This window comes from Zonotrichia leucophrys, chromosome 3, assembly GCF_028769735.1.
Source record: "Zonotrichia leucophrys gambelii isolate GWCS_2022_RI chromosome 3, RI_Zleu_2.0, whole genome shotgun sequence".
Lineage (NCBI taxonomy): Eukaryota > Metazoa > Chordata > Aves > Passeriformes > Passerellidae > Zonotrichia > Zonotrichia leucophrys.
This window is the reverse complement of record NC_088172.1, coordinates 76626142-76647365: the sequence shown is the minus strand read 5'-3', so window position 1 is coordinate 76647365 and position 21224 is coordinate 76626142. Positions and strand designations below refer to the sequence as shown.

General features: G+C 39.2%; 1 protein-coding gene across 1 annotated transcript in view; it reads left to right on the top strand.

Moving 5' to 3' along the window:
- The window catches only part of KCNK5 (potassium two pore domain channel subfamily K member 5), a 34588-nt gene that overhangs the window by 7013 nt on the left and 6351 nt on the right, over window positions 1-21224 (top strand). Inside the window, exons 2-3 of the mRNA XM_064708905.1 lie at window positions 18721-18832; window positions 20227-20393. Of these exons, the coding sequence (XP_064564975.1) occupies window positions 18721-18832; window positions 20227-20393 (279 nt within the window). The remainder of the gene's footprint in view (window positions 1-18720; window positions 18833-20226; window positions 20394-21224) is intronic.

Genomic DNA, 21224 nt, shown 5'->3' with positions numbered 1-21224 from the left:
AAACCTCATACACAGATTTTCTTAAGAGAAAGAAATGTGAGTGATAAAATTGAAGTAGGAAACAAATAATACGTTGTGTTTCTTTTTCTAACCATATGTGTATCTGTAGAGTTTCTTAACGATGGACCTATGTTTTTTAACTTCTGTTGTGGGGTCGATTGCTACAGATCAGCCTGTCTGTAGCACTGTATTTCTGCTTTAATGAAACAGATTGTGATTGAGCAAACTGACAAATACTAAACCGACTTTGTTCTGTGTTGGCATCTTGGAAATACTGTGCAAGCAGTTTCCAGCTGCTGAGAAACAAAACCTCCAGACCTGTATATCTCTTTGAGACTGCAAGAGGTGCAAAAATGTTCCAGTTGGACCTATCACAGGTCTCTGTATTCTGATACTTCCTAACAACAGTGACAGCTAACATTCAGTTGGACTGCAAATTAAGTCACAAGATTGTCAGATAATGGCAGTGAGTGAGTAATAGCTGATGGAACTTGAAAATAATTCTGCAAAGGGTTGTGAAGGTCCCGAGGTAGAAAGCAAAGCCAGATATGATACAGTGTTTTTGATGGCCTGGCTAAAATATCCAATTATCAGTGATGACTTCTCTGTGTGACCTCCAAATGCACATATTGCTGCTCTTCTTTGCTACTCCCAGCCTACTCCAAATGAGAAAAAAAGCTGTGGAGAAAAGTTGCTCAAGAGTCATGTTTGGTCCCTCGCTAGAGAAACGGCAGTTTGTGAGTAGATTGGTTCTGGCCTGTAATGGAAGTGAGGTTGATGAGTCTCCTCCCGGCACCAAAGAAACAGAGGAGATGTTTGGAGCCAAGCAGCTGAACAAAGAGAAGGGTTTAATCAAGCTCATTGTGATACCAACTTCTCCCTTAGCCTCTCTTGCATTTGTCTGGCTGGAACGCTCAACCTGCCACATGCTTGGCTCTTACAGTGGCTGTTAACCAGCTACAGACTGTAATGCAAATATTTTAAAATCAAGTTAAATAGTTGATCTATGATAACCTGCCAGTTAAGGCTTCAGGCCGGTCTAAGTGGTGTGTACGTGACTGCAGAATGACAGAGGGCAATCAGTGCTTGCCTTGTTGGCACAAGGGTTTTTGAAGGGCACTGGAGTTTATGCTTCACTCTTTCTTATTTTTATCAGTGCACTCTGAAAATTTTTCACCTGTGTCACTATCAATTGCCCTTTTAAACTACCACTTGCCTGTTTCCAACTTTTTTCATGGCTTTTCAGGTAGAAGGCAAGGAAAGGGAGAGAGCAAAAATTTTGAAGTTGCTTCTGTTTAGCAGCAAACCCATCATCATAGTCATCTTTATTGTGTGTCTGTGTTATTTGTTACAGTAATACTAGATTTTCTGGTAGTGTCTTAACTGGATTGTGACTATAGGATAACAGTGCTTTTTCATGAAGTTATTACATAGTCTCTGCAAGGTCCTAAAGCTGTCAACTTGATTAATGAAATGAGAATAGATGTCTTTATTTTATATTTAGGGGAAGTAAAGTATAGTTCAGACTTTGAAAGTACCTTGGCATTATTTGCATGTTTTAATAAATAATGCTTGTTTAGCTCTGCTACAATTAGACAATTGGTTATTTGGACGGATGTTCTCACAGCTGGCTACTTCTTGTCTCCTAGTGGAGAATCACTGTCATAGTTTCATGCTAGATATTGAGTAGGTGTTTTTAGCTGAATTCTGTGCATCTTGGAAAAACTGTCTCACTTACTTGAGACTACTGCAGCTTTTCTGTGGTTTTGTTGACTTCCTTAGCATCTTGTATGTGAGCAGCTTTTAAGCTTGAGAGTTCTCTACTTAGAAATGTATGAGTGCTTGCTCTGTCTCAGCTTCAGAGAAGGTACTCGATGCTGCTGAACAGTCACAGATGTCAGTGGCAGGAAGAAGAGTAGCAGAAGGCAACAACTGTGGTACTTCTGCCACTTGATCCCTCTTGCCTTCAATACAGTAGCAAGAAGGTGACAGAGTGGTTTGGCTTGGTCAGGGATGGGATGGTTGAGAAGTGATGGAGCACAGAGTCTGCGAATAACCTACCACACTTCAATGCTGTACATTGCTCTTTGCCTGCAATTTGTCTTGTGTTAGCTGTTCAGGGGAAACCTGCAAATGGATGGGAAATTTTCTGAGTGAATCTGAAAGTGTGCATGGTAGTTTAAAAGTGGAAAGATTTTTCAGTCGACTAGGCTTACCTTTTCACTTAGTTAAAATTCTTTCTACAAGATATTTGCAATTTCTAGTTTACCTGGGGATTTGAACAGGAACTAGATGTGGTGGATGTGGTGCAGGACTGAGAAGATGATTGGAGAATGACTGAAGCAGTATCTGTTCTGCTTTCTATCAGTTAGTGATTGGAAGCTCCCTTGGTAAGAAAGCCCCTTCTGTGTACTTACTAGTGTAGTGCCAAATGTATTAAAATAGCAGAAGATTGTGTTCTCATGCATATGTTGTGTATATGGTTTTTAATGTTATGTTATTTTTACTGTTATACAACTACTGCAAAAAAAAAGGGGACACAACCGTGTTTAAGAAATATTCTAATGCACAGCAAGTTTTTAGCAGCAAACTGATGTAATTGCCAGTATAATACACTCACCCAGCACTAGGCAAACCAAGCTATTACAGGTCTGAGAGTGTCTAGGTCAGACTGTTTCCTAGGCTGTTATCTCAGTTACTGATCACACTTCTTTCTGTATGCCGGCAGATCTCTGTATTTGAAAACATTTGTTCAGAGCAGCCTCCACTCTTTCCCCAGTCCTCCTCAAAGATCAGTCTTCAGTTAATCTAGTGTTGAAGAGATTTATAGTAAGTAACATAAAAACATTTTATTTCAGGTTAAGCCCTGGATAATAACAGAAGTCTCAAAGCTAAGAGCCTTTCTGTGGCAGGTTTTTGCCCTTGTAAGATCCCTTAAGATAAACCCATCACCTTGCTAGTCATACAGAGCATCCTGTCCCTGTTGACATTGGAAGCATGCCTTGCCTTGCCTCCTCCTCCTGGTGCCTGATACAGGAATGATATAGGGATATAGACTGGTGTGGTTGAAGTTACAAAAAGTGTTTGGTTGACCCTGGAAACCTAGTTGGTTGTTTGGCTTAACAAGGTGGCTTAAGCAAAGGCACTACCCTAAAGAGTTAATAGCCAACAGTGTGTCTTTTTCTTGTGTCTTTTCCTGTTCTGTAGTTCAAAAGTCTACCTGATTAAAAATGTTATTACAAGCAGTACTCTGCTCCGCCCAAGTCTGATCACTTTCAGTTTTTTTTTATTTGATGCTGTTGGGACAAACAAGATTTTTATTCTAGCATGTGTAAGCTCACTGAATTGTCAGACAAGTCAGTTGTTAGGATAGGTTGTTAAATAGGAAATGAGGTGTGTGGTGCTACTAGCTTGCTTCAGCAGCAGCCTCTAGCATGTGTTCAGAGAAACAGGACCTTTAAAGTTGTGTTGAAATTTGGGGATGCAATACAAAAGTGCAGAAAGTGGTTTTGTGAAACCAAAAGTTTATGGCATTTTCCTCCTGGTGCCTAAGAAACCAAATAGTTTTTAGAGTGTTCTTAACAAGTAGCTTTCTGTAAATTTCTAAACCTGAAGCATATTTTAATGCATGGCTATAAATGGGAGCGAATATAGTATGCAGTGTTACTTTATGCTTCAGTTCACCCACTGAGTTGAGAAGTTTATTGGGCCTCTGTAAGCAAAGCTGTCAAGTTTAGATCACTTGTGTTTTGACTTGTTCTAATTAACTGTTCTTATACACTGAGAGCATGGCAGGTTAGGGGGTGTTGGGAAGCTTCATTTTAAACGCAGTATCCTCTTCTACTTCTCCTGTGTAATATTGACATTTTCTGTCCAACCCCTCTGCATCTTATAAATTCATCTCAATAAACTGTGTTTTTATTGACAATAGGACTGTTTTGGTTTCATTTAAATCTACTTAAATCAATTGCTACTGAACTGAAATGTATTATTTTGGAAACAGACTGCTCCATGGGTTACCATCTGCTTATGCAATCGGTCCCAGCTCTGTTGCAAGAGTCTCATGCAAACACTGTCTGGTTCTAGCCCTGCCTACCACAGGTCACCAGCTGGTGTGAGGGCTTGATTAAACTCTTGACTCTTCTGCTTCCACTTTCTTATCTCTGAAATGGGGACAACAGCATTTTCCAAAGCCCTTCTAAAGGGGAGTTGGCTACATTAGTCACCATGTATGTATTCAGATAGGAAGGAAGCCTAATCTGGTATTACAGATTATTCCCGTGTCTAAATTTCAGCTGATGCAACATAAAAGTTGTCAAAATACTTTTTATTTTTCTTTTCTCCATCCAAGGCAAAGTGTGTTATAAGCATTTTGAAACAGAAGTCTACCAAATTAAGCTATACTAATGAAACCTATGACATAGTCTGATAGGTTTTATTTCTCAATGAGAATGTTGGTAAGTCAATGAAAATTAGGGACACTCAGCATCTGCAGAACAGCTGCAGTTCTCATGCAGCAATAACCTTTGGCTAATTTGTCTTCAGAACATGTCTATGTGGAACTTGGGAAAGTGAAAAGGAAACATTTCTATTACTGCATTAATCAAAAGAGCAAGGGAATGCTGGTAAAGCACTGAATATGCTTTTCATCAAAATAGTTTATTAAGTAGTTCATAAAACTGGACTCTAGTCCTGAAATTAATAGGGGAAAAATATAAACTGCTAAATTCTGTAGTCATGGTCTGTCAAAAAAGCCAGATGCCTCTTGAAAACAGTTGGTATTTACATCCATTGCACAGAAATCAAAAGGGGAAATAAAATTAGGCAACATTAGTTTGCTGAAGCATAGGATCTGCAAGTATCACAAATAGGGAAGCTTCAGTATTCAATTCTGCAATGACAAAATAGTTCCAGTTAACTTATTTGCTGAATTAAGAGTTTCACGTATTATTTAACTGTGCAGAAAGTCACAAAAGGAAATAACCTTGTTGATCTCTTTCCATTAATATCCCTCACATTGTTTGTCCTATGAATTATGACTTATGGGAAAATTAACTGTCCATACTATACATCATACACAAGCAAGTCTTAAACAGTGTATGCTGTAAAAATATTGACATGCCTCCAAGAGGTTAATTTCCCTACACATTAGACCTTTTTTTCCAAAGGAAACAGTAACACCTATTTGAACTGCATAATAGAAATAGAACTCCAGTTGTTGAAATTGGTTTTTTATGGACTCATACCACCTAAATCTCAATGACTTCATGTTTCACTCTGAAATAGAAACTGCTCCAAAACTTGGGGGTTATTGCAGAATTAATTAATTCTCTCATCATAGTAATTTACCCCATCTATTTTATTCATCTGGGCCAGGAGGTCTCTAATCAAGTATGTTGTTAGCTAGTTGTTATGTCAAAGCAAAATTAGCAGCAGGACATTAGAGGTTGGTAGTGAGGGATTATTCATTCAACTGTAATCATTCAATTTGCCAAAACCCCTCAAAATTCACCATGTAGCATCTTAAAACTGCTTGGTTTCTGATCAGTGGTGTTACATTCACTTTCTCTTCAAGGCTTGTTTGCATGCTTGATTTCATGGTGTAGAAAGAGCAATAAATATTTTCAAAGGCCTGACTACTCTGTTTTTCTATCATTTCACGTGGTGGCTTGGCCTCAATTTGCCTTAGAGAGGATCTGTGCTTAGGTCCAGCCCTGTTTGGGCTGAACATCCTTCTGTGATTTTATTCTTGAATTTTACTGCATGAAAAATGAAGCCTCAGATTTAGGACATTCCTTTCAGTTAGAGGTAGTGTGGGAAAGCAATGGGAAGTTTCCATGAGGATGGAGAAAAGCAAAACATAGAACTCATTGCAGACCATGAAATCAATAAGCATTATCTAAATCATGTCTGGGCAGACTATAACAGGTTTCCACAAACACTCCTGTACACCATATGAGGACTTTTTAGAAAACATGTGTGTGTGTTTTGACTGAAAATGTCTTATACTGCCTATTTTTAAAGCACTGTTTTGTAAAATAGATGCTTATGATGGAAAGCTGCAAAGACAAATGTAACTCTTGCATTGCTTCTTACAAAGTGAAAGAAAAAAAAATACAATGGTTTGTGTTGGAAGGAGCCTTAAAGATAATGCCCTTGCCATGGGCAGGGATACCTTTCACTGGACCATGTTGCTGAGATTCCATGTTGCTGTGTTCTGTTTCCATTGTCCGATGGAATATTTCCATGCAAAATGTGCTTAATCCGAAGAGGACAGCTCTTGTGTTATGTCTGTAGCTGTAGACGCAACAGCCATCTGTAAACCTTCAGTAGGATAGCACTTGGTACAAATAAGGAGTGCAAATTATCATTACAAAATCAGTGATCTTGACTTGTACTTCTTTTCCATGTGGCCTTAAGATAAGGCTTCACAAAGTCAATAGGGTAATGCATCCACTTTGTAGAACTGCTAGTATATTCAGTAAAGGAAATTATATGTATTCTATATGGCTCAAACCTTGCTTAAAGTCCTTCTTGTTAGAAGAAGAAGGAGAAAAAATTAATCAAGCTTGTGCTGCAAAAGTATTAGTCTTCTATTTATCAGTAGAGTTGTTTATTTCCAGGTAATTTGTTTTGCTGTTCACCATTTATCTCTTGGGCACTCGGCCTTGTGTCCATCCTTGAGGAAGAGCTCCTGCACACCTTTAAATGGAGCCACAGAAGATGGTAGAAGAATAAACACTTTCTCCCAACATCTCTCTGAAGAACTCCTCTCCTACTAAGAGGATTTTACTAAGGACAAAAATATGCTCCTCAGTGCACTATAGTAGTAATAAGGATCCAAGTTCCAAAATCTTACCTCTAACACCACATTGCAGAAATATTTACATTAGCTAAACTAATCACTGTTAATCTGGACCTTGGTTTGGGCACAGAGGTTCTTATACACTACCACGCTGAATGCTTTGATTAACAGCTACTGCCTGGTTGAGAGCCTGTTTTAATTTGCAGCTTAGTTCCATTCAGACTTATTTTTTTGTTGTTTATTCCTATACCAAACTGGATTTTTGTTTAAATGGTTTTTGTTTGTGTTCTTGCTTTATAGTTTCTGATACAGTAAAAAGAAAGCAGCGCTATCTCCTCTCACCCTTTATTTTTTGCAGTACAACTTGCTTATCTTCGCTAAATAAAATTGATGACAAAACCTATGTTGTTCTCAAGGGCAGTGAGGTCCAGTTTCAAGATACGGAAGTTTTGGAGTTCTCCTCTTACTGCAGGCTAATTCGAGGAGAATTTAAGTTTACAGCCTAGACTGAAGTAGGAAATTAAAGAAACTAGATGAGTTTCAAATGGTATTTTGCTAGTCTGTTGTCCCTATAATCGAACTAAGTCAAATGGTTTTCCATGGTTCTCTTCTACAGGCAGGCACCTTCTGTTATTAAATGGAGAACCTTTCCTGGAACTACTGTTTTTCTAATATTTTTCAGATATTGCAGAAGTTGGGAAGCTAGGAGGGCTAAGTTTGATCTCCACCCATTTGTTTGTCCCACAGGAGATAATTCTCTCATCATTTCAATCAGGATTGTTTGCCAAGATATTTTCCACTAACTTTAAAACCCTCTCTAAGTCTTTGTTCTCCATGCCAAGTGGCACAAAAAAAATGTGCACTTGCATCTTGGGAAGCATCATATCCTCAGGAAAGCTGTCTTGATTAGGTTTATTACTCAGCTGTAACTTTCCCTGCAAAACTCAAGCATATCAATACGCTTTGTGATGTTTGTGTCCACCAGGGAAGGAAAAGGTGGTGGTGCTAGTTACCAGCACTGATTGAGCAGCTAATCTTGCAGAACATTACACAATACTAAGACTGTTTCTCCAAGTAGAAGCAATCCTATAGACTTTTTGTAGATAGAGTAGAATTCATTGCAGTGATCGGCACTTACACCTATATGAATTACTAAAATGGCCAGCACATGAATGTCTGGTTTTATTTGGGGGGTAGGATGTGGTGAGTGGAGTGTGTGCAGGGGAAAATAAGGAAAAAAATATTCAATATAGCAAATGCTGGTACTATAGAGTGCCATAAAATTTTTATCATCAGGTCTTATGTATGCTGTTTGATGCTGCTGATGCTTTGTCTAATTTTGATTATCCATTCAAGCAGGGAATAGCTGCCAGGATTATTTACCTTTTCTGTTTCTAAACAATGATGTGGAATTAATTTATCTGTAAACTCACAATTTGTTTCCACTGGACTGTGTCCTGAAGTTTCCAGGCTCATAAATATTATATTTAAGCCACAATTAGAGTTTTATGTGTCTTTCAGGTTCAGGCATGTAAAGAGATGGTTCTTTACATCTCCTCCAAATTCATGATTTATTGCTTGGCCTTCAGATAACAAGCTAAAACCAGAGCAGGGCATATATCTTCTAAATTTGTATGTAAAATCTTTCCCCCCTTCTTGTCTCTGACTAATGAGAGCTATTTCTGGATAATAAATTGAGATTGTACTTGAAGAGCATGATTTCTGCTGTCTAATATGGGTTAATTAACAGATTGCCTTTCTAAAGGATCACTTAGTCTGATTAAATTTTAATTGAAAAACAAGAAAAACAGATGAGCACTTAAAAGACTGAAATAAGGAGTGTTTCTGCCTGTGACAAATGTGCATTCTCTACTCTCATTCATTTTACCAACTAGGAAGCAGAAGAGTAAGAGGATACAAAGAGAGGTGCTTGTGCATGTATTGCTGTCTTCAATGAGACTGCCCTTTGCATGTTAAATCAATTTCTTCCTCTCTTCACTGGGTTGTCAGCAGTTATGGATTAACTAAGCCAAGTGCCCGGTCTCTGTTACAAATTCATCATTTTAGCATTGTTCCCACAGACACTCTGCACTTGCAAAAACAAAAAACCCAGAAGGAAAAAATCCTGAAATACCCAGATTGAAATTTGTCACTCTGTTTCTTTTGAGACTCAGTCCACTGAAGAACTTTCTGCATTGTTTAACATGTGTAATTGCTGCTGTGTTAAAATAGTGGTGCTAAAGATAAAGGGTGGAAAAATACTATCTATCATCAGTGCCTGGGAGAAGGTGTGGGAAAACTATTTTCCACTTGGCAGAATGGTTAGAAAGCAGGTCTGTTCTGCAAAGTCAGGACAAATTCTTAAGCTACTAGTCTTAATAAAGGTAGGGCGGTGTGACAATATTATCTCTTATGTTTTATTTATAATGGCATTGTATCTAAACACAGATTCTTCTGAAAAACTTCATTTTTGGAAGGTCCTGGAGACTGTATGCACTAGTAAAATGTGGTGGGTTGACACTGGCTGGATGCCAGGCACTCCCCTCTGCAATGGGACAGGAGAGAGAAAATACAGGGAAAGGTTTGTGAGTTGAGATAAGGACAGGAAGAGATCACTCACCAGTTACCATCACAGGCAAAACAGTTTCAACTTGGGGATATTAATTGAATTTATTACTAACAAAATCAGAGCAGGATGATGAGAAGTAAAATAAATCTTAAAAAAATCTTCCCCTTAAACCCCTCCCTCCTTCACAGGCTCTACCTCCTCCCACTCAGTGGCTCAGGGAGACGGGGAATGGGGGTGTTATGGTCAGCTCATCACACTGCTGGCGCTGCTCAGGGAGAGGAGCTGTTCCCCTGCCTGCCATGGAATCCCTCCCACAGGAGACAGCTCTCCATGAACTGCTCCAGCCCGAGTCTGTCCCATGGACAGCAGCTCTCTCTGAATGCTGCATGGAGGTCACTCTTCATGTGTTTCAGTCCTTCAGGCACAGTAGCTCTCTCTGAACTGCTGCATGTGGGTCACTCTTCATGGGGTTCAATCCTTCAGGCACAGCCTGCTCCAGCATGGGTCCCCCACAGGTCCTACCAGGAAACCTGCTCCAGAGTGAGCTCTCTCCATGGGTCTGCACATTCCTGCCAGGGCCCTGCTCCAGCACAGGCCTCCCTGGGGTCACAGCCTCCTTTGGGCACCCAGCTGCTCTGCTGTGGGGCTGCTCCGTGGGCTGCAGGTGGATCTCTGCATCCCCAGGGACCTCCAAGGGCTGCAGGGGCACAGCTGCTCCACCATGGTCTGCACCAGGGGCTGCAGGGGAACCTCAGCTTCAGAGCCTGGAGCGTCTCTGCCCCTCCTTCTGCACTGACCTTGGTGTCTTCAGAGCTGTTCCTCCCACATTCTCACTCCTCTCTGCTCTGGCTGCAGTTTCATTGGAGCAATAACATTTTTTTTTCCTTTTTAACTGCATTATTATAGAGATGTTGCCATCATTTCTGATAGGTCCAGCCTTGGCCAGTGGCACATCCATCTTGGAACTGGCTGGCATTGGCTCTGCTGGACATGGAGGAAGCTTCAAGCAGATTATCACAGAAGCCACCCCTGCAGCCCCCCAAGCTACCAAAGTGTGGCAACAAAAACACAATGGATTCACAAACTTGTAGCAAGGATGCTGTTGTTTAAATACTTTTTGCATTTACAAAAAGGGATTGGGTAGTGTGAATTTTTAGAACAGCTAATGTTATAGAGCTTCAGATGCTAATAAGAGTTCACTGGCATAACCAGCAAACTCTTTTGCAGAGAGATTTTGGAGCTCATGTTGAGCAGTTCCAGTTTGCTTTGGGGAATGTCAGTGTTCTTCCTTGGTTCTGAGCATGTAAATGAACCTTATAGAAGCTTCCTCAGAATTACACTAAATAGTGAATATTCTCAAGTGTAAAGGTAGGTGTGTAAGATTAAGATGTCAGTGTTTTCTAATCCCTCTTCAAACTCAGTTGTGCCCTTTGAAGGACATATACAGGGCTTCTTTACATGCAGTTGTTTCGTCAAGCATATTTTCTCTCTGGTAAAGACCATTTCCATGTTTCTCTGTGTTTGATACTATCTTGTTTGGTAGTTTCTTGTCTTTGGTGTTCTTACTGGACAGCCTGTTCTGTACTGGTTTATCAGTAAATTAAAAGAGATGTTGAGCTCTAATCCACAGTTTTCTTCATAGCATGTACTTAAGTACTTTCATTGGACTCTGCTTTCATAGTCCAGTAAAGGACAAGGTATCCCACTCTGTGCTTTTTCCACCTAAATGGAAATAATAAAATATTGCAATAAAACTAGCAAGGCTGCTTAAAAAAAAAAGTGCCAGCCACATCTAAGTCTCAGAACAGGAGGTTTCCCACTTAAAAACAAATCAAAAATGAATTGTGACAAAATGACTTAAATAAGAAATCAAGAACAAGACGTGTAAAGAAATCTGGGTATTCTGTGTTCTAAACTAACAGCCAAAAATGATGCCTAATTTGCTGTCTGTTGTATCACAAAACTATGCAGAGTGAAAACTAGGCATGTATTTACATGCATTTTTAACTATCAGGCTTAGATGTAGGGACAGCTTTGTATGAAGTGGCATGTGCTGGAGGCTCAGTTAGGTAAGAAAAAATCTGCTTAGGTGAAGGCACAAGTTCCTAACAGACAAAGTAAAGCATAATGAAGGGAAAGCAATAGTGAGTCTTGGTTTTGTAATTAATTTATGCATTGAGAAGCACTGTTGCATGAACAGAATGAAACACTAAGAAGTTGGCTGGGTAAATGAAGAATCAACAAGATTAGCCAAACTCTCTCTGCAGAGCAAGTTCAATCTTGTTATATAACCTTTTGGGTAAAGTGTGTTATATACAATGTGTTCAAACTCTGTATATACCCTTCTGGTTTGTATGCTGTAAGATACTGGTGGATCATTTAAAGTCACTTGTAGCAAATGTAAATAACTTTCATAATTGTCATATTAAAAGCACACAAGTAAACAAAAAACACTGACATGTTGAAACAGTTTTAAAAAGCCAGCAAAACTTGAGTTCTTCTTTTTCCCAAGACTGTGGAAAAGTGAGAAGATAATATTCTATTTGCTGTATTGATAGAAGTGTGAAAATATCATCTCATTCTGGATTAAATCTTACTATTGTTGGAAAAAAATTCCTCCCTTGAAGTATGTTAATCCATGTTTTGCCAGGATTTTTTCCCCCCCCCTGGGAATTTTAAAAACTTTGTCTTTTGATAAGAGAGCTATATTTTAAGACTAAACTGTTGATTGAAAAATGCAAAATATGTATGCACTTGCTATAGCACTTGCGCTGCATTTATAAAGTGATTGGTTATGACAGCAAGGGGAAAACATTTCCCCTGCTATTTGTAGTTGATCTACATAGGAATGTAAACCTGAGGAATAACACTTGCTTTCCAGGGTTTGTTTTTATTTTTTTCTTCTATTTCAATTCATACATAAAGGAGAAGGAATCCTATATAGTCTTAGTCATCTCTCTAGTTTTTTGCATAAACTTCATGTATTCTTTTGGATATGTGTGTTATTTACATCTGTCAACATCAAGCATGAAGCTTGTGGAGTTTCTGTTCTTCTAGAAGTGAAAGTTAATATTATTCCCTCAATGATTACTTCCTACTTTTTGTTTCAGTTTCAACTTTGACCTTGTGGTAGGCGGCTACTGTCCACAACCCCATTGTCCTGTTAGAAACAAGATATTTCTGCCTTGGATTTTGTTTGTTAAAACAGACTATACAAGTTCTAGGATTATCGAGAGTCTTGCAGAACCTCGTTTAACATAGGCCAGCTGGGTATTCACTCCTTTATGCTTAGCTGATCCGGAACCAAACTTGTGTAGTCAACCAATGTCCTCTTCACTTAATGTGGAACTTATTAATTCCCACCATCCTCCTATACTGCAGGTGCTGCTGACTCATATCCTGCACCTCTTGCTTCCAGCTCAACTCTCTGCATAGGTCAGTAAAGGACAGTAAACCTTTCACAGGTTAGCAAGACACAAGGGTGTTGCCTGTCAGACTGAGACAATGTGGTTCATTTGTCTTATTTTTCTTTCTCAAAAAAGGTCGCAAACCATTCCCCACAGAAGAGAAGTAGGAAATCCAGGACTCAGCTAAAAGACTTCTTTTACATCTGGCATGGTTCTTGCCCTGACAAACATGAAATTCATACTGCAAACACAGATAATGCTGAGAGGGAAATGAGAGGTCAGCTATCCTAAGTCCTGCTGGTTTGTGTAATCCTGCAGAGACTGTCAAGTGGCAAAGGCAGCCTCAAGGGCTTGTCCACTTGGCTCCGTGTGCTGGCCCTGCTCATGTTGCCAGTGTGATTCCGATGGGAACGCGAGCAGTTAGGGTAGGTCTGTCATTACACTAGAGATGGCAGTGAAAAAAGATGGCAGGAACCACAATTTTCTGCTTTTCTGGTGGCTTTGAGCTGCTCAGAAGGGGAGGATGGTAACTACCATGCTTTCCTGAGAACTCTTGCCTCGAGCAGATCACATATGAAATATGCCAGGTGCCAAGTGGCAGAAACATGTCCAGAGAGGGTGCTGCTGTTTTGTATTCTAGGCTGTGTGAGGTTTTTGTATTCTAATCCTTAAAGAATTTTTTTTCCTTTCCAAGAAGTGATGAGCTTCCATTTCTGTGCACTGACACGTGTATAGCAGCCGTTCTAAAGATGACATGGGAATAGCTGATCTTTCTGCTGCCTCAGTGAAATCATTTCACCGTATGGGAATTCTCTCAGCTTTCTGCAGCTCTGCCACGTTTTGTCTCTGGCTACCAAAGTAAGCAGCGTGGCACAGCAAGATTTTCTTAGCAGTACTGCATCTGTCTTTGAGGTTGGGAAGAGAGATGAAAATATATATAGGTTAATATGAAGTCTTTGAAGAACTCAAACAGGAATTTTTAATAAAACATTACTTGTGTACACCTCATAGATCTAGACATGAAAAGTAATTGGGGAGAAAGAGTTTTTTATTCATTGGTAAAATCATTAGTTGCATAGTTGGCTTCACTTTCCCCTTCCTTACCCAAAACCCAAGCTGCCAAGGTATTCCGGAGAGGAAAATATTTTCTCTGATGGACAGTATCTTCCATTCAGTGGGGGCACATTGGGGGTGCAGAGTGAAAGCCAATCACCTTCAATATCTGCCGTGTTTGTTTGTTGTTTTCTCTTTCTCCAGTGACTATAACTCAAAATAATAAATTATGCTGTTTAGTATTACATTAGATATATATTTGTTGTTTAACAACTAAATACAGAAACTTACACAGTAGTTGAGCTATGACAGCTGTAAGCCAGGATTAATATATTCTAGTTTGACTGCGAATTTACAGCTTGATCTAGCTATAAAGTACTTAAAAAATTCAGACTGTGCCTGTGCCTGTGAAATAGCTTCTGCTACTTTTAATGTGTAAGCAGACATCAAAGTAAAGTATGCCAACAGGACAGGAAACTTCCACCCATGGCCACTGTGCTGCCTGTCTGCATAATGAGTCTGAGGATGCTGTCCTGTCAATTTAGCTGTGACCACCCACAGGCCTTTTTCCTTCAAAAGGGTTACTGGCTGAGAGGGTTTCTTTTCTCTTTATATACATGTACTCAATCCTGGGGCAATATTATCCAGGTCAGCAGAACTTCATAATATATATCTGATCTGGGAGTCTTCACATGTGACTCAGGTTTTTTTTTATTACTGGAAAGATAATCCATTAACAATTAAATATGTTTTTATTGCGTCTAAAAATAAGATTATTATAAACAGCTGACTGCTACTGTAACTTTATAGCTGGAGCCAGGAAACCTAAATCACTGTAAAAGCCATGTGGGACAAGTAAAAGGGTGTGCAATTAGCATGGCACGGATTTTAACTGTTTATGTAGTTTTAAAGTCACTATGAATTCTTTTAGGCTTTTTGTTCATACAGTTGCTTGTACCACCTCACCTATCTGTTTAGCCCTGCTGCTGCTGGATTTGGTTAAAAACTGACATCTTGTTAAAGATGAACAGCAGTATACTGTTCATCTGATAGTTTTAATTTAAAATTTATTACCCTGGACAATTTTATTGTGATTGGCTAATTGTCAGTATTATACATACCTATGATTAGATAGCTACTGCACTTCTCTGGTTTCTTCAAATTGTATTTAGATGTCAGCGTGAAAAAAGATTACCGTTAAAGCTTTTTCATTTCTTGTAGGAAAGTCTCTAAAGTACTTGGTAGATTCTAAATTCAGTGTTTTTCAGTGCACTAAATCTTTACATCCATGTTATTAAAACAACTTAAGAAAGAAGCAAAATTACTCCTATGTTCTCTTGGAGTCAGAAGTGAGGGCAAAGCCTAGGGAGTCCTCAAAGGATGCATCAGTTCTTGCTTTAATGGATTCAGCTTTCAGAAGCTGTGATTGTCCATTATTACATTGTAATACTCTTGGGAGTAGAATGAAAGCCATTGGGTGTAATTTCAGGCTTAATAGTTCAATTACATCTCCTTTCTTGTGGAAAAACAGCATTTCAAAAGACAATTGTTCATACCGCTGGGAGAACCTTATAGCTGCCATTAGACCTGGATGTGATATCCCAGGGAATGCTTTGAATAACACCAAAAGAGACCTGGCTCTGAGCAGTATCTGGCTCTTCTTCCTCTATGTAATAGGGTGCCTGTGGGGCAGGATCTGTTGCTCTAGTTTACATACAGTCAGTTTATTGTCTTCTGTCTCCAGTCTGGTGTGTCTGTCTATCTGGCCACAAGTACCCCAGGAGTACTTTTTTCTTCCTACTGCTTATTGTCGTCAGACCCAACTGTTCCTTACTAGAGTCTCTTAAGATTTTCTTGCACTCCTTAACTCTTAGAATAAAATCAGTAACAGTGTGTGACCTATATGGGCCAAGATTTCTCTTTGCTATTTTTAAATATGTTTTAAGAGCTTTCCAGCCATACTTTTACTCATATGGGGGAAATTCAAGTGGCAGGTGCCTAAAACACTCCTGCCTTTGTCAGTATGAACTTTCTTGAGGTGAGACCTGAGGCGATGTATAAATTATAAGTTAGTTATTTTCAGCTTTTGCATTTGGGCATACTTGAAAAAGTATTTTAAAATTACATCTTTCAAGAGTTCTAACACTTGCACCATCTACCCTCTTCTTCCTCTTCTTCCTTGCTTTGTTTTTTACAATCCAAAGACTTTTTGGTGGAAGTTTTCTGTATTTTAGGAAATCAAGCACAGCCAACCTGGGGCATTCTATATCCTTGCATATGAAAACAAAGGCATCTCTGACATTTGAGCCTAACAGATTTGCCAAGCAAAAAAACACAACCATGTTTGCTGTTCAGTTGTATAGTGTCCACGTACTTTTTTTTTTTTTTTTAAGCCAGAACCTTTAATTATTTCAGTATGGTCAAAAGTTAAGCTGCTTGGAAAGCAGCTACATATTTCCCACAGCACCAAAGCTATATAAGCATGTTTTGTGACTGTCTTTGTTCCTGCAGCTGGGATGCATATAGTACATTCAGACTTATTGGAGGCATGAAGTAACTTAGAAGACTGGGCTATAGATCTTATATAATTGTGTGCTAATAGTCCATAGCTGTGTGCAAATAGGGACAGGAAGAGGGTGTCAGTTGTGTCTGGAGAATTATCTCTGTTTCACCACACCAAGGGTTCATATAACTTGTGGAGCTGGCCATCTCCCCCAGAATGTTAGCTGCCTGGCTGCAAAGGGCAGCTGTGTGCCACTCGGTCCAGCAGCTTCTTCCCTTCAGATCTGGGACCTCGTCAGACCTCCAGACCTCAAATCCTGGCAGGTCTTGACATACTTGTATGTACTGGGAAGCTGAGCTCATGAGGTCAGGCCAAGGTGGATTAATGCAATGAGATAATGGGAGTGGATAGTTCACTGGGTCTCTTGGAGATCGCTTGCTTTGTGAGGAAACAAAAACTATAAAGTATCCAAGTCTGATTATGGAATGGAGAATGACTGGAAAACTGGCTCTTAGTGTAACATTTAGGCAATGGAAGAAGTCAGGGCATCTTTTCAAGAATAATAGATAACAGATTGTGTTTTTTAGGTGATTTGGATGTCCTTTGGGACTTTCAGGAAGTTCCTCTGCAGACCATGGCAGAAATGAGTGATTGTACTTTGATTGGTTTCTTCTCAGATGAGCTCTTGTGATACTTTTTTTTTTTTTTTTTTTGGAAGAGGGTTTGTGTGTTTTACTTGCCTGCTCTCAAAACATTGTGTGTTTTACTTGCCTGCCCTCAACCTGCCTGTTTTAGGGCTGCTTCTTATTTGTACACCACTTTCTCATGATAAATGAGTGCCTTGGTGAGAACTCTGTCCCTTTTCTATCCAGAGCCTGTAGGCTGTGGAAAGACACTGCATCCAGTTTTACACACACTTTGACTTTACCAGGAGAAAAAAAAATCGAGTTCTTTACCTTCATTCACTTTCAATGCTTCTCCTTTTATCTTCTGGAACAGCCTGGAACAACACATAACAGTGTGTTGAAAGTGCATTTTTAATTAAATCATGTGCATCTTGTATATGTACAATACATTCACTTTGAGGGCATTTTTATTACAGTAGGAGGGTGGTAATATGTAATAAGTCTCAAGAATAATTAAAACTTGTGTTAACTTGTGTATGTTTGTATGTAGTGATTGAACTTTGTGTTCTCTGCTGGGTCCAAGATCAGATCTTAATCAAGTAGAAAGGAAGGAAAGGGTGATGGGGGAAGGAAGAGTTGGTTGTTACCTTTAAAAGTTCTTGCCAGTTTAATATAAACATCACCTGTCATGTTTATTTCTAAAAAAAAATTTTTTAAAGTATATTGCTTCCAGTTTTTTAAATATTTAGCTGCAGATAGTTTTTTATGTTCAACACTTACTGAGGGAGAAATGCATACAGGTAACATTATAAATCAACATTTGGAAATATCTTCACCTTTTCTGTCTGTTGATGTTGCCTCAGAGTTTTGTTCGGTGTTTACACTGAAGGGAAAAAAGCAGAGTAACGTGGTAAGGTTTTAACCTGCATCATGATGCTACAGGGCAAACATTTAAATAACTTGAGATTTCTCAGAGGGAATGTGGTATATCTGTTTGGTTTTTTCCTTTGACTTTGGGGAGGTAGAAATGCACTCCAGAATCAGCGAGATGCAAGGTTTTGGTCTGAAACTTGCAATTTCTGCACAAAATAAGAATTACTGCTTTGCATTTATCACGGCATACCAGATTCCAGCGTGGGAGAAGAAAAGGGCCTGATTCAAGGACAATGATTCGAATCCTGTTGCATGAAATGCTTTGAAAAAAATGTTAATTTCTCTGTCTTTGAAAAGTACAGTTTTAAGTGTTTGCTTTTAGATGGTTTGACTTCGTTAGAGACAGCAGGTGAATTAACATGAATCACATGAGCTTTGCCAAGGATTCTATGACATTCATACCCAAGTCAAGCTGAGGCATGTAACAGTGTTTTGAAATGGATAGTAGTTCTGAAGACGTCCCTAATATTAAACCAAATTCAAGATCTGCACTGGAGGTTAAATGCTAGTTCAGTTTGCAGGAGTGTTATTAGATCTCTGGAAGACATCTGTTTGTTTTAAACTTGTAAGTCAAGTAAAAGTTTATCTAATTGAAACTCCCTATTGAAATGTCAGAGCACCTGAATTAATTTTTCTTATGTGAAGAAAGTTTTTAGTATTTCATAAAATTATTGTTATTGAATATACTAGGGCAGCCTTCACAAAAAACTCAAGAGGTTATTTTGAAAGTATGAGCTAAGGGGGAAAACCTGAGAGGGACAGACACATTTTTTTTTTTAGACTGCCAGGATTTTACAAGATTGCTTGTTACTTTTTCCTTACAGATTGTGTCAGACGCTGCTGGACAGGGTGTTGCCATCACTGGGAACAATACTTTTAACAACTGGAATTGGCCTAATGCTGTGATCTTTGCTGCTACTGTGATCACGACAATCGGTAAATATTTACTATGTCAACCTTGCTGTCTGTAGTTCTCTGTAGGCTCTGCTGTTTTTTTAGTTTCCCATTTCTGTGTCAAGGTAGCCACCGAATAAAGTCCCCTGGCTGGAGCTGTCTAAAGTGTGTGTTCACCTGCAGATTCATGGAGGAAAAAACCAAGGGTTTTGGCACCCTCTCCATGTGTGTACAGAAGAGAGAAGTGTGCCTTTCCAATAAGTAATGGACTAAAGGTGCTGTTGGGGTTGGCTGGTGTCATTCCAGTTCCATTGATTTATGCACTTAAATTTCCAAATCATAAAATTCCAAAACAAAAGTGTGACAAAGCATTCCGTTAAATGAATACCTAAAGCAAGTGCATATGAGGTTTTTGGATTGCTGTCTTGTTACACACACGCATTCTCTTGAGCTACTGCTAAATTATCAGTGTTCCTGGCTTGCAGAACTAACTATATTTTTTATCCACCTCTTAAAAAAAGGTGAAGCGGAGCAACTGTTGCTTTTTAAATATCACTACTGATTTGTCCTTATAAGATCCTCTGCACTGGAAGACGTCTTTCTCCTGTGATATACAAGTTTTCAGAACTCAACATCATTTGCCTTCTGCTTTTGCAGAAAAATCTTTGCTACATGGTGCTGTTACACACTTGTTGCACAATTTAAAAAAAAGGGAATGCAAAATAACCAGAGAAGACCGAATGTAGAAGTCTTACTGTTAAACCATATGCAGTACTGTGGTTTTCTTTATTATTTAAAATTCACAATATCCAGTTTTTATTATAACTTATGAAAAATGTTGAAGTCAATAACACTCCTAAATAAGAAGACTATCAGAAGTTCAGAATATAGGCTGCTGATTTTAGAGCCTGAATCTGCAACGCCCTCTTGGGTTCTATGACCAGCAAAGAACTAAATTAATTTGAAATATCTTGCATTTACTTGCCTTGCACTTAACTCACAAGCTGCAAAGGTACTGGGTCACAAGTTAGATGTGTATAGTGTATCTTTCACCTGGGACCTAGCTTCAGGATGAATTTTGAGTTTCACACTGTAAAATTAAATCAGTCAAGTTTTAACAATGCTGCTTAAGATTGGGACATCGCATTAGAAGTTTTGAGATGAGCTTTATTTTCTATTTGTCCCATCTTGTCCAGAAAAAGATTCACAAAATCTAGGGAACACAAAGTACAGTAATGGAATATGTGTTTGTTAGAGTGGAGTAGATTTGGAATGCATCCAGTTTCAGAAGATGGGCAGCTGAAGTAAAGTAAATCCCTTTTAGATGGTGAAGTAAGGAGTGCCCAACACAGTAGGAGCCCACACAGCATTGTTTTGTGCACAGCCTTGGATTCTCTTCAGCCAGAACAGACAGAGGACATGCTTATCTCTTCCAGGTTACGGAAATGTTTCCCCAAAGACACATGCTGGGCGTCTCTTCTGCATATTTTATGGGCTTTTTGGAGTCCCTCTCTGCTTGACGTGGATCAGTGCTCTGGGGAAATTCTTTGGAGGACGTGCCAAGAGGCTGGGCCAGTTTCTGACGAAAAGAGGAGTCAGCCTGGTAAGCCCTTACTTGTTTACCCTTGAACTGTGTAGTTTTGATGCATGAATTAAGCTTGCATTTCATAACTTGCCTGCTTATCTCGTAGTAAATGAACACTTGCACAAATTTTCTCAAATGGTGTGCATTGAAAGAACTAAAAGAGGAATGGTATCTGATGTGTTAGTTCTGCAAGAAGTTTAGCAAAATGAGATCTCACAAAAACCTTTGGTACTACTTCTTATGTTAAAGACCTTTAGAACAAATGTACATGAGGCTCCATTTCACAGACATTTCATTCAAGCTCCTCAGGCACAGGAATGATAATATGCTGTCCTGCTTGGCTCCCACCTGCCTGCATGCTAGCACAAATATTTCCTGCTGTGCAGTGAACCTACTGCAAAACAATATTTTGTTCTGTTACTGGCTTTTGCTTTTTTGTTTGTGGCATGTTGTTGGCTTTTTGGTGATGGTTTGTTTGGGTTTCTTTCTCCTCCCTTCCCCACTGCAAGTGAATTCTCAGTTCTAACTCTGCATAAAAATGGGAGGCAGTGCAGGGTCAGAGTGCCTGGAGGGCACTGGGACTGCTTTAGGTCCTGCTTTCAGAATCAGAGCAAGAAATTTCTTGGGTTTGCACCTGAGAAGAGTGCAGAAAATAATGCACCTGAAAGTACAGGGTTTGCACCAGAAAATAATAGTGAAATATGTGTGTATGTGGAGGTTTGTACAGAGGCTGGCATGAGGGACAAAGAGAAAGAAACAGAAATGGGAGAGAAACAACTTTAAATGCTTATTATCTTCTGTCTTCAAATGAGTAAGAGGAAAATTAGAGGTACTGATGGCTTTTTAGAC